At 42.8% G+C, this 13,268-nt stretch overlaps 1 protein-coding gene across 5 annotated transcripts in view; it reads right to left on the bottom strand.

Annotated features, from left to right (window-relative positions):
• Positions 1-13,268, bottom strand: part of ANLN (anillin, actin binding protein) — a 41,597-nt gene that overhangs the window by 27,954 nt on the left and 375 nt on the right. For 2 of the 5 annotated variants that reach the window (XM_035129542.3, XM_035129541.3), the window contains exon 1: positions 2,945-3,122. The exons of the other annotated variants lie outside the window; for them this stretch is intronic. In XM_035129542.3, the coding sequence (XP_034985433.1) occupies positions 2,945-2,962 (18 nt within the window). In that variant the 5' untranslated portion in view covers positions 2,963-3,122. Of the gene's footprint in view, positions 1-2,944; positions 3,123-13,268 lie in introns of those variants that run through there. 5 annotated transcript variants of the gene reach the window in all.

A 13,268-nucleotide genomic window follows, 5' to 3' on the forward strand; every position in this document is an offset into this window, starting at 1 on the left:
ATATAAAAAAGGCCATTATTGCCATATTACAAGGAGGAACATATATTATGAGTTACTGGACATCCAGAGCAGAGCTTGAAAAGATTCAAGGTCAAAAGCTTTCATTTGAAAACCGCTGACACTGCAATATTAAGAGTTAAATACAATATGCAAACCAAGCTATGAGAATTCAGGTCCAAGTACTGTTGATAGAAGTAATACTGGACTTCAGTGTAGATTATGAAGAAGCCCAAGGCAAAGGAAGCAAGAAGAATATGAAACCAAACTATTATCAATTCAAAAATTAAAAATGCACTTTTCTATCTTCTAATGCAGTATTCCCATCTCTAGAAGCCAGTTCTTGAATTTGACTTTAATAGTTTCCTGCTAATTAAAAACAATATTTAGTTCTTATTCCAAAATGTGTTCAAGAATGTAGAACTTACAAACGTGTGTAAAGTGTTCTGCTTTACTTCTCTACATTAATACAAAAGTGTAAAGAAAGACATGGTGCATACAGTAATCAATATACTTTCCCCATGTGTTGGGAGTTGTTTTCCGTCACATCAGAGAACTCCACAGAGAAAAGCATAAGGTTTCCTTGAGGCAATAAGTTTTAATAAAAGCTTGCCTTGCCTGTCAAAGCAATCTGCCTTTTCCATTGTACTGGAAGGGGGAGAAGACTGGCATGGTTATTAAAAATAAGATGAAGTTGTAAAACTGGTGAAATTTCCTTTTCAAGTTCCAGATGCTTTAAAGATTAGCACAGCATTCAATACTGCTAATGATTTTAAATCAACAATTCAGATCAGGTTTGATTGCTCTGAACTCAAAAAGAAGTACAACTGCATCTCTAAGAAGGGTGTGGATCAGCTGGAAGATTTCCAGCACATAGCACAGTGAAGTTGTTTAATAAATAGAACTTGAAAAAGGGATCTCTTCAGAACTAGTCTCATCAAGTCACTTCCAATTAAGGAGAAAAACAGAATGTTTGAATGCAGCATCAGAAGCAAGAAGATAACCGTCGATTCTGACACACCCTTCACTGTGTAAGCTGAAAGACCGCTTAAATATAATTTAAATTCAGTTAGTACTGAGCTGCCGAGGGCACCTTGAGAGTGCTCCACATATTTAGTACAGTACTCAAGAGTTAAGTTATGCTGTGTTCTGTTGGCCTTACTTTCAAAACGACTGCAGCTTTGAAGTAGTAAAGAACACAAGGAAGTTGTGCAAGTTTCAAATTTCTTAAGTGGTTTTCTTACAATACAGACTTTATTTCAGAGGTTTTGACGTTTTAGATATCTGTCAATCCTCTGCACAACTTCCTTGAAGTAAATCCCACAAAGTTCCATGGGACTTACATTAGAGTAAACACAGTATTGCACTGTAAAGATCCGTTTCAAATTAAAGACAACATAATGCATAAGTATCTTCCTTTCTGGTTAAGAGCCTGTGGACAGTCTTATCTTTAAGTATTTGTTCAGCACTCAGTATACTTTGGGCACTTTTACGTGGTAAATAGTAATTTTCATGCTGTGCATGCAGACACTAATATCCTTTCATTCCACATTTGAATGTGACACGTTTAAAGCTTAACAGGTTTTTTTTATATCACCATAAAAATACAGATATGACACCTAGTTAAGATTACCGTTTTTAAAAAATAAGCATTAAAAATAGGCTGTGCTGTGCTTGATTATATAGTTCCAGAATCTCATCGACTTTCCAAATGTTTAAGTTACTTCTAGAAGCATTTATGTGAACTCTTGGAATAATTCTGGAAAAAGTGAGAGTGACATCGTTTGCTTCTGTATTCCTGCAGTCATTCTGACCAAGCGCAAAAGAACAGCTATTTGGAAATGCCACACCCATTAGTCTCATTTCCCCCCTATGAGTCACGGCAAGAAAAAAAGAAGAAAGGAAAATTAACGTGCTTGGAGTTAGCTGTTTGAATTATGCTGGTTTGCCTTTTTCCTTTGCTGGCTTTTGTACAGTATTAGGACCCGGAGCAAAGAATACGGTCAGGGATTAAAAGAAACAAGCCAAGAGCTCCAGGTCCCCGGGAGTAACCAGTTCCTCAAACCCTCTAAATCGCAAGGGCGATCACTGACTAAGCGCCACTTTCTGCGGGGTCGACTTTCAACTTTACAACTGGGATTCCTTTCAAAAGCATTACTTGTCTTTAACCGAGGGAGACACTGATCGTGTCCCAAGAGCCCCCCGCGCCCCAAGCCAGGCAGAGAACGGCAAAAGGCACGCAGGCTTGGCATTAAACCAAATAAAACATTCCAGGGGCGGGAACGGAGGTCTAACTAAGGGGCGGAGAGAGAAACCCGGCTGAGCGAAAGGGGGCTTGCAAGCCCAGAAAGGCAGCCTCGTTGGGGACCAACCCTAGTTGGCTAGGTTTACTCAGAGGTGCTGCCACGACTCCAATGCTATTACTCTCGAGTAGGGACGCATCGCAGTCCAAGGAAGGGCCGCCAGAACGAAGTCCACTTTCCAACATTCATTCTTATTTACTAAATTTGTTAGTTGCTGTCTATATTATATAATATATATTATACGGTATTATAATTTCTATACCACCCTTCAGAATCAAATCCGCTTTCCAACATTTAATTTGGTTTATTAAATCTGTTAATCACTTTATGATGATGATGATGATGATGATGATGAAGAACTGACTTTCTATTCCGCCCTCCATCCGAGGATCGCAGGGCACCCCAAAGCGATTTAAAAGCAACCCCGCCCCCCCTAAAAAACCCCACCTGGGCCAAATTAAAGCCAAGCGGGAGGGAGAGGAATGCATTGCCCGTCTCCTGCCCTCTTCTCCAAGGGAGTTAAAAGACCCCTCAGCAAAGCGGCCGGCCTGGCGCCCAGAAACAGGGGACGAGGCGCCCCGCTTCCCCTCCGCAGGGGCCCTTCCTTCCCGCTCCCCAGGCCTCCCTCAGCGGGCGCCGCTTACCTCAGTGAAGGGGTCCATCTCCGCAGGCGCGCACCGACCTCCCTCGCCACGTCTGGCTCCCGAAACAGCCTCTCCCTTTTGAGCCTCCGCGGCTGCAAACCGCCGTCCAATTTTGAATTTCAGCGCCTGCTACAGCTGGGGCCCGCGCCGCGCATGCGCCAAGCTCCACCCAAGCTCCGCCCTTCTCCAGATACGCCAGAGGTTAAAACTCTCAAGGGACGGTGGCGGGGGTGTGTGCACTTCCTCGAGAACGCATGCGCATTCCCTCCTCCCCGCTATTCCGAATGAAACAGCGCACGCCGCCTGATGGGAGCGGGTGGGTGAAGAGGATGACGGACGGGAGCGTTAGCCATTCAGACGAAGCTGTTTTTACGGCTTCGTTGCCGGCCTTGCAGGACCTGCAAGTCGCCTGACGCTGTTGGACTCCGACTCCCATCAACCCCAGCGAACGTGGCCAATGATCAGGGGTGATGGGAGTCGTAGTTCAAAAGGCCTTGAAAGCTACATTGTGTCCCCCTCCATCCCTGTTTTAGCAGCCTTTGAAGGTTGTTGTTTTTCTAACGAAGCGCTTTTCCTTCCAGGAGGGAGAGGCACAGTCCAAGCCTAAACCTGTTTACCTGGGACTAAATCCCACACCTGCGCCTACAGGCCTCGGGACGGTTCGCAACAAGAAATATATGCCACACACTGATGTCTCACAACAAATGAAACTGATCTGTAGAAAACACAACTTGAAAAAAAGAGACAAGGCACGTGTTTTTGTAAACTAATAAATCTTTAATAAAATTTTTTTTAAAAAAAAAAACACCCACCACATAAAAGCACAATATAAAAACACAATATACCTCATCAAAATAAAAAGAACAACCGCATAATTCCCCCTGACACATTTAAAAAGAGCATTGGATGTCAATCAGTGAAAGGCCTGTTTAAAGAGGACCATTTCTAACTATTGGGAACTTTAGCTCTGTGAGGAGAAATAGTCGCCACCTAATGACTCTCAGCACCCTTTTCTTCTTCATCATCTTTATTGTTTTTAAAATAAATACATTTATAGAACGGAAAGGGGAAATACATTCTATAAATACATTTATAGAAGGGGAAAGGGGAGAAAACCAATAAACAAGCAAACAAACAAACAATAGAAGAAACAGATAACAACAATATCAGAATCAGCAAAAATTAATGTAACAAATATCATTTATACACCCAACACTGCAAACAATTCTAAAACTTGTAAAGAAAAAAGTTTAAAATGACTTCCAATTAGTCTCACTGTACTTTGTCTATTGATTACCTTATACCGCACAGTTAAATATTTTTAGTATCGTTTCTTTATAAACAGAAACTTTCTAAATAAACTTGTATTTATACAATACTAGTTGGCCCTGCCACGCGTTGCCGTGGCTAATGACGTATCCTGCCCCCTCCTCCCCCCACCCCCTGGTTTCCCCTGTGATTCCCCCCCAACCTGTCCCGTCCCATGACATATCACGCCCCCTATTCCTCCCATCCCCGGGCCATCCCTGTGACTGGCCCCACCGTGTCCTGATCTATCCCGTCCCCTCCTCCCCCCCAACCCCCACCCAGGAAAGTTAGTACCTCCATTGTGCCTAGTCTGTAAAGGCTTCAGCCTAGTAGTATGTAAACGGCAGCTGAGGTGCTGTTGAGAGGACAGGTTTTATAGGTGTAGTACCAGTGTAGCCGCCACTAGAGGGCACTGGTTTGCAACCTGGTTCTTTTCCCAGCAGGAACTTTCGGCTGAGTGGTGCGTTCTGGAACAGGGGTTTTGGGGGGGTCTTACGTGGCCCAGGTGTGACATTTGTCTTTGCAAATTTTCTAAGATCCTTCGGACATTCGCATGGGACGTTGTGTCCGAATTTGAATGCAATCGGTCAAGCGGTTTCGGAGAAAAGTGGAGACCCACCCACATGCCCCTTTTACATTTATATATATATATAGACAAGGGTCAGTCTAGTTCTGCCAAAATATTTCCTTTTATATCATAATTTTTTAAGTATTCTTTAAAAATTCTCCAATCCTTATAGACTATTTGTTTTGATTGCCCTCTTATCCTTCCTGTTGTCTTTGCTAGCTGCAGCTATTCTACCATTAGGATTTGCCAATCTGCCGTATTAGGTTTTGTATTTTTACAAAGATCTCTGTACAGTCGTACCTTGGAAGTCAAACGGAATCCGTTCCAGAAGTCCGTTCGACTTCCAAAATGTTCAGAAACCAAATTGTGGCTTCAGATTGGCTTCAGGAAGCTGCTAAAGCCCCGTCAGATGTTCGGCTTCCAAAAGAACGTTCAAAAACCGGAACAGTAACTTCCAGGTTTTGATCGTTCGGGAGCCAAAACGTTCAAGAACTAGGCTGTTCAAAAACTGAGGTACGATTGTATTGACTCTCTATTGATTTATCATTCATTAGATAAAAGGGTAGTGTGTTGTTGTTTAGTCGTTTAGTCGTGTCCGACTCTTCGTGACCCCATGGACCATAGCACGCCAGGCACTCCTGTCTTGCACTGCCTCCCGCAGTTTGGTCAAACTCATGTTCGTAGCTTCGAGAACACTGTCCAACCATCTCGTCCTCTGTTGTCCCCTTCTCCTTGTGCCCTCAATCTTTCCCAACATCAGGGTCTTTTCCAAGGATTCTTCTCTTCTCATGAGGTGGCCAAAGTATTGGAGCCTCAGCTTCACGATCTGTCCTTCCAGGGAGCACTCAGGGCTGATTTCCTTAAGAATGGATAGGTTTGATCTTCTAGCAGTCCATGGGACTCTCAAGAGTCTCCTCCAGCACCATAAAGGGTAGTGTAGCGGGAGACAAAAAACACCTTTACTTGCTGGGGTATAAAAGTTTGCTTTCCATTTTTTGTCATTCGACAAAATACATTTTGCTGACTTTACTCGGCATACATTCATGGTTCAACCAGAACCAATATAGTGCCATTTATAAGACAGCATTGCCCATCTGCTTTCCTCCCCTTTAATCAAATTATGATTACAGTGGAACCTCGGTTTATGAATTTTCGGTTTATGAACACCGTGGACCCATCTGGAACGGATTAATTCATTTTCCATTACTTTCAATGGGAAAGTTCGCTTCAGTTTATGAACGCTTCAGTTTATGAACAGACTTCCGGAACCAATTACACCCTTGCTTCAGTTTATGAACACTTCAGTTTAAATACTCCGCGGACCCATCTGGAATGGATTAATCCACTTTCCATTACTTTCAATGGGAAAGTTTGCTTCAGTTTATGAACGCTTCAGTTTATGAACAGACTTCCGGAACCAATTACACCCTTGCTTCAGTTTATGAACGCTTCAGTTTAAGTACTCCGCAGACCCATCTGAAATGGATTAATCCACTTTCCATTACTTTCAATGGGAAAGTTCGCTTCAGTTTATGAACGCTTCAGTTTATGAACAGACTTCCGGAACCAATTGTGTTCATAAACCGAGGTACCACTGTATTTATATATCTAAATATGCATTCATAGAGCTTTGCCAGCGTAGGTCACACAGAATTCACCATGGGAATGTGCCTTTCAGTTCTATAACGGCCTACTCTCACAATCAGTTCAGTGTCTGAATGGCTCCACTTGACCTTGGCTCTCCAATGGAGTGGAGTCATTCAGGGTTATGAAGCTGCCAGAAAGCATTCTTTATATAATCTTGGGGATGGTGGATGTGGGAGGCATTGCATCAATGCAATCACTTGATCAGGAGTGCATACATTTTGGAAGAGGTCATGTTTCATGTTGCCCATATTAACATGTTCCACAAGGAAGAAACATAAGAAGAGCAGCTATGTGCAAACAATGCGGACAATTGTTTGTGTGAAGCAACAGGAGCAACTGGGGCACCTCCATGCTATTAAAATAATGGAACAAGAGCCGGGGGAGCACAGTGTGTACTTGATTGTCTGCTTCATGACGGACATTTCCTCACATCCCATTCAAATCAGAGTAGTGGGAAAAAATCAGCAAGCCTGGATTTCAAGCTGTCATTTTCGTGCGCACGCTCACACATGCCTATAGAAAGCATGAAAGAGTTTTGTTTTTTTAAGTGCAGCACTTTTTGGAGAGAGATAAACTTACTTATTATTTAATTAGAATGCCTGTGTGCCGTTTTGTGACCCCAAGAGGTTCTCAAGATGTCTTGCAAAAGATTCCAAATAGACAGGGACTATTAATTATTAGAGGGACGCGGGTGGTGCTGTGGGTTAAACCACAGAGCCTAGGGCTTGCCGATCAGAAGGATGGCAGTTTGAATCCCCGCAACGGGGTGAGCCCTGTGACGGGGTGAGCTCCCGTTGCTCGGTCCCAGCTCCTGCCAAGCAGTTCAAAAGCACGTCAAAGTGCAAGTAGATAAATAGGTACCGCTACAATGGGAAGGTAAACGGAGTTTCTGTGTGCTGCTCTGGTTTGCCAGAAGCGGCTTTGTCATGCTGGCCACATGACCTGGAAGCTGTATGCCGGCTCCCTCGGTCAAAAATGCGAGATGAGCGCCACAACCACAGAGTCGGTCACGACTGGACCTCATGGTCAGGGGTCCCTTTACCTTTACTATTAATTCTTTACACACACTTTTTAATGGGCTGTGTGAACATTCATATTGATATGTGAAATGAGCCATTCGCTCCCACTAAAAACAGATGTGTTATTATTCTAATGCTTAAACAAAGTTCCATAAACTATCAAAGGCATGGGAAAGTGTTGAACATTGAGGGATTGCCTCCACAGATGGAAAGACAATCACTTCAATGTATATACAGTGGAACACCTCAGTTTATGAATTTTCGGTTTACGAACGCCGCGGACCCATCTGGAACGGATTAATTCACTTTCCATTACTTTCAGTGGGAAAGTTCGCTTCAGTTTATGAACGTTTCAGTTTATGAACAGACTTCCGGAACCAATTACACCCATGCTTCGGGTTAAGTACGCTTCAGGTTGAGTACTCCGCGGACCCGTCTGGAACGGATTAATCCACTTTCCATTACTTTCAATGGGAAAGTTCGCTTCAATTTATGAACGCTTCAGTTTAAGTACCCGGCGGACCGTCTGGAACAGATTAATCCACCTTCCATTACTTTCAATGGGAAAGTTCGCTTCAGTTTCTGAATGCTTCAGTTTATGAACAGACTTCCGGAACCAATTGTGTTCATAAACCGAGGTACCACTGTATGCAATATGTACATGTCTCTTTCAGAAGTGATGGTCACACTTAGTTTGCAGGGTGCCACTTGAAGCTCTTAAGAAAGCTTGCAAAGGCATTCTGATCGAAGAGACCATCAGGACAGAAATAATTAATGTATGTACAATGGGCAAGGATAGCTCTACAATGTTGCTTTCAAGTCTGAGAAAAGCTATCAGCTGCACACAGTCTAGGTTTACATAAAAGCCTCGTGACTTGGCTCTATTCTCCCAGCAAGCAGGGTGAGTAAAATGCAGGTCATGATATATTGTCAGTTGCATGACACAGTCTCTCTGGCATTTAGAAATTCCTAGCTTTCAAAGTGTATCCAGCTTTCAAAGGGAAAGGTCTGAAAATGTGTGAGTGTATGTATAAACTACCCTACTATACAAAGGTAACACAGAATTTACATTCGTAGTTCTGCCCACCTTTGTTTCTTCCCCCATTCACCACTGGTCTGTGTCCCCTGGAAAATTATTCAAGTTGAAATATGTTCCTCTTTCCTGACCCATACCCTTACGAGTGTACATTTTGAGCTGACTTTTTCTGTACTGTGCTATTTGAAGATATGTTAGTGGGTTCCTTTCCTTGCAAATGCACCAAAAAAAGTGTACAGATTTTGCAGAGTGTAACACAATTAATAAAAAATAATATGAAATAGCTACATCATAACGTGATTCTTCATTATACTCAAAACAATTAATGCAAAAATTAATGTTTACATCAGAAGGCATTGAAACAATATCCTTTTTCATATTTTAAATTAAGTAACCGTAGCTGAACTAGGAGAAGGGGACGACAGAAGACGAGATGGTTGGTTGGACAGTGTTCTCAAAGCAACGAACATGAGTTTGACCAAACTGTGGGAGGCAGTGGAAGACAGGAGTGCCTGGCGTGCTATGGGCCATGGGATCACGACTAAACGACTAAACAACAACAGCTGAACTGAAACCAAAATGATAAAATTGAAAGGATGAACTTTACTATTGTTTGAATCAATTCAGCTATAAATATCCTTTATGAACATGGAAGGTAAACTCCATCTTTGTTTCACCTGTCTCTGAATTTTTCGTATTTGTACACATATACATAAAGAAATCTATAGACAAGCAGTGTAGTAATTATATGCGCCAATGATACCATAACAGTTGTATGAAAACTTAAGTTGGCATAGATTTGCCCATTAATATATGGTGGGGAAAGCTATCTTTTTCAACTTTTGCATGTTCTTCTTCTACAAAAGGTACTGAGCCCCTGTAAGAGAGCAGGGAAAGTGGCAATTATATCAGAAGTTTGTATTGTGTGTTGTTGCAAAAGGTAGGGGAGAAAAGAGATTGCAATTATTCTCTTTACTTACGTTATTCAATGGCCTTTTTAAAAATATAATGGTTCACACCTCAAACTTTAAATATAGCCTGGGTTTTCGTTGGCCAGTTTTAGAATTCCCGAAGACGGGAGAGAATTCAAAGACATGCTTGGTGCACTGGTTAATTTCTTCTGTGTTAGTTTGTTTCTCTTAGAATCTATTTGCCAAACACATTCCAGTGTTTTCAGTTGTGTTGGTTTAGTAAGGCTATTTGGCAGTAAAAAAGAGAGAAAAAAGTTGAATTATTGTGACTCAAGTGATAAGATGTGGTAGGATGAAGTCACAAAATGACATCATAGAAGCTTCAACGCAGTGTTCTAGAAAAGCAGCTAGAGTCAGTTAAGATACGTGGTCAGAAACAATCCAGCCGGTAACAGTTTAGACCTTCAAGTCAACCAGTAGAGAAATAATGAGGGACTTTGAGACTATTCCCCAAAATGGCTATCCTAGGTCTGATCTAATATTTCAGTAAATGCAAAATAATCACAAAGGAAGACGTCGAGAAGAAGAAAAAGAACTTGTATTCAAAATAATAGTTTTAAATACAAGGTTAAATACAAGGTAAAAAAGCAGAGAGGAATAGAATGTATCTCTGCAATTCTGGACTTCATGTATTCCAGAAAAGACTGCTCCCGCAAAAGTGTTATATTCATTTGGTGAACTAGCCTTATTGTGTCTCAGGTAAGTAACATTTCGTCCTAGGTACCTGTAGCAAATATTGTTCCTGGAGACAAAGACTCTGTTGTAAGATGGGGGATGAGATTTTATCGCTGCATTTCTATGTTTGTCTACCAAGAAGAAAGCGCCACGGAATTCAATGGGGCTTACTCTCTTAACAGATTGCTAAAGCAAAGGGAAGACATACGATGCCATCAAAAGAAAGGAAAATGAAAATTAGGAACAATAATTATCAGGAGGAATGGAAAGCTAGCTTTAGGCTCAGAAAATCAGGAATGCTGTTTTATTTAGATGTTAACAGTAACTATTACAAGACTATTAAAAATGTGCATTTGGCTAGAGAAAGGATGCTGGTTTCCTCATATTTATCAGAATGAGATTTAGCACAAATGAACATTTCCTTATAAGGTTTGTAGCATTTAAGCTAACTGCCGAATAGAGGTGATAAATTTTCAAACTATTTTAAGATCAAGACACCCTCCAGAAACTTACATGAGCCAAATAAACGCTACTGGATCTCACCCAGTAATAACAAGGGGTTGCAGGGATAGATTCCTGGGAGGCAGCTTCACGGTGAAATGAATTATATACATAGTAACATTCTAACATTCTGGCTCAGTTCTCAACATCTGAAAAATGCCACAGGTTGTATTGCTTCTTTTTGTTCTTATGATTGCCTGAAGAAATAACAGAAATATGAAACCAGAGGTGATAAATAAAGCATGTGCTAATTAATCATCTATGGGTTCTCATATTACACCAATAGAATGTCTGTCTACTCCGGGGGGGGGGGGGGATATCCTGCTGAAATCAGTGAGACTTCGCCTTGGAACATGTGTACGTAATTGCAACCTAAACTATTTTCCAAACACAGCCGAATGACACCTGGTCTTCTCATTCTGTTTAGGTGCTTTATCCATGTCTTGGAGATTTCCAAAGTGCAAAGCTACTCCGAGAAAGAAACAAGGTACCTACCATAGAGTGATGACACAGCACACTTGCTTCATCTAGGACCAGGATTGCAAAGGAATGCAATGTTCATAAGACCATCATTATGTGGAACGGGTCTGCCAGAATATATGTAAAACAATTGGTTCAGAAGATTCACGGATCTCACTTAAAATAGGGTCAGGTATACACAGTGCTTTATTTCCCAGCCAGAACGCTGTTCTGGTACCTTTTGGGTGGGTGCCTTTGAGGGCTGGTGCTCCCCCCATCCGCTTCTTGCTTTTAGGTACTTCGGAGAAGCCCAAAATGAAAATTTCAAACTTTATTTTTCACCTTAAAGGTAAAGGTAAAGGGACCCCTGACCATTAGGTCCAGTTGTGACCGACTCTGGGCTTGCGGCGCTCATCTCGCATTATTGGCCGAGGGAGCCGGCATACAGCTTCCAGGTCATGTGGCCAGCATGACAAAGCCGCTTCTGGCGAACCAGAGCAGCGCACGGAAACGCCGTTTACCTTCCCGCTGTAGCGGTACCTATTTATCTACTTGCACTTTGACGTGCTTTCAAACTGCTAGGTTGGCAGGAGCTGGGACCAAGCAACGGGAGCTCACCCCGTCGCAGGGATTCAAACCGCTGGCCTTCTGATCAGCAAGCCCTAGGCTCTGTGGTTTAACCCACAGCGCCACCTGCGATCCTATTTTTTTTAAAAGTGAACCCAAATAAGATGCATATTGGTAGCGCCCCGAAGAGCTGCTAATCTGACAACTGATTTACATACATATTTATCAGACATGCATGGAAAAGGTTTCATCCAGTGTAAAGAAATTCTGCTCTGAAGGCTACAGTCCATTTCAACTGACCAATTGTGCCACAGATAACTCTGTTCTGCCCCCCGTAACATAATGCCTGCCCCCCCCAATAAATCCTGGCTACACCCATGTGTGTGAGTCTATATTTTTTAGTGCCCCCAGCTCCTAGCCACTCCTAGCAACAATAGGTCAAGCTATGGGGCCGGGCCATTTCATTTTTCCTTTTATTCCGTCCATTTCCCATGTAGCAGTGGCAGGCTTTAAGCTTTCCAGGCAGGCCTCTACCTTTGCATGTGTGTGTTTGCAAGAGGGCCCTTCCAAGCTGCCCTGAATCTAAGAGAACGAGGGAGGTGGGGACACATTTATTTGACCTGCACCAGAACCAGGGGGCAGCAACATGTGTTCAGGGCTGCCCCGAGTCACCCAGCGACTTACTGCAACAATGTCATGGTGAGTTTCGGCATCTAATTTTATTGCAAAAAAAGAAGTCACTGGGTATACAGATACAGTATAGTGTCTCGGGAGAGGATGCCATGAGTCATTTTGAATCGTGATTTTTGCAGAATGGTAAGCTAAACTTCGGCATCCTGGGACCATGCCAAACTTCCAACTCCCAGAAAAGAGCTCCCAGTTGCTTGGTGCTCCGCAGTCTTTTTTGAACTAGAGGACATACCTTGGCAACAGCTCATGGTTAGTGAGGAGGGAGCTGAAGCACAAGTTTGGCTTCAGATGACATGCTAAACCAGACGTTGACTTAGATCAGCACAGTGCAGGAATAATAATAATAAAAAAAGACTGGGAAAGGAGCGTTTTGGATTTCGAGACAACTTCAGATACTGAAGTTCCAGTTATTGAATTGTAGCAATCGTCTTGATGTTTTCGTTGCGTCTGTCCGCTTTATTTATATGCTACTGTGTTCGAAATGCACTGGTGTCTTATTTTATTTCATGGCAACTGTGATAATTGTGAGCCGCTTTGAACTTTGTCATTGGAGAAGCGGGATACAATACAAACCAGATCAAACTCCCTTTTGCTTTCCCATCTTTTGCAGAGCCTACTAGGCTCGTTCCTACAGGTTCCCCACCTTCCGAGACTACAAGTCCCAAGATGCTCCCAGGCGCGCCTCGGCGCGTTGCATCTTTGGGAAGTGTAGTCTCCGTGGAGATGCCCGCACTGCGCATCCATTGCGCATCTGCAAACTCCCGCCGCTTCTCCCCCCCCCCTCCGCTTTATAAGGTTGTGTGCTATATGTTAGGCGGAAACGGGAGCGGGTGCCCTAGCAACGGACAGCGCCTTTCTCTAGCTGGAGTCTGCAAAGTCTCGT

The sequence above is a fragment of the Zootoca vivipara genome, chromosome 11 (assembly GCF_965207765.1).
Source record: "Zootoca vivipara chromosome 11, rZooViv2.hap1.1, whole genome shotgun sequence".
Lineage (NCBI taxonomy): Eukaryota > Metazoa > Chordata > Lepidosauria > Squamata > Lacertidae > Zootoca > Zootoca vivipara.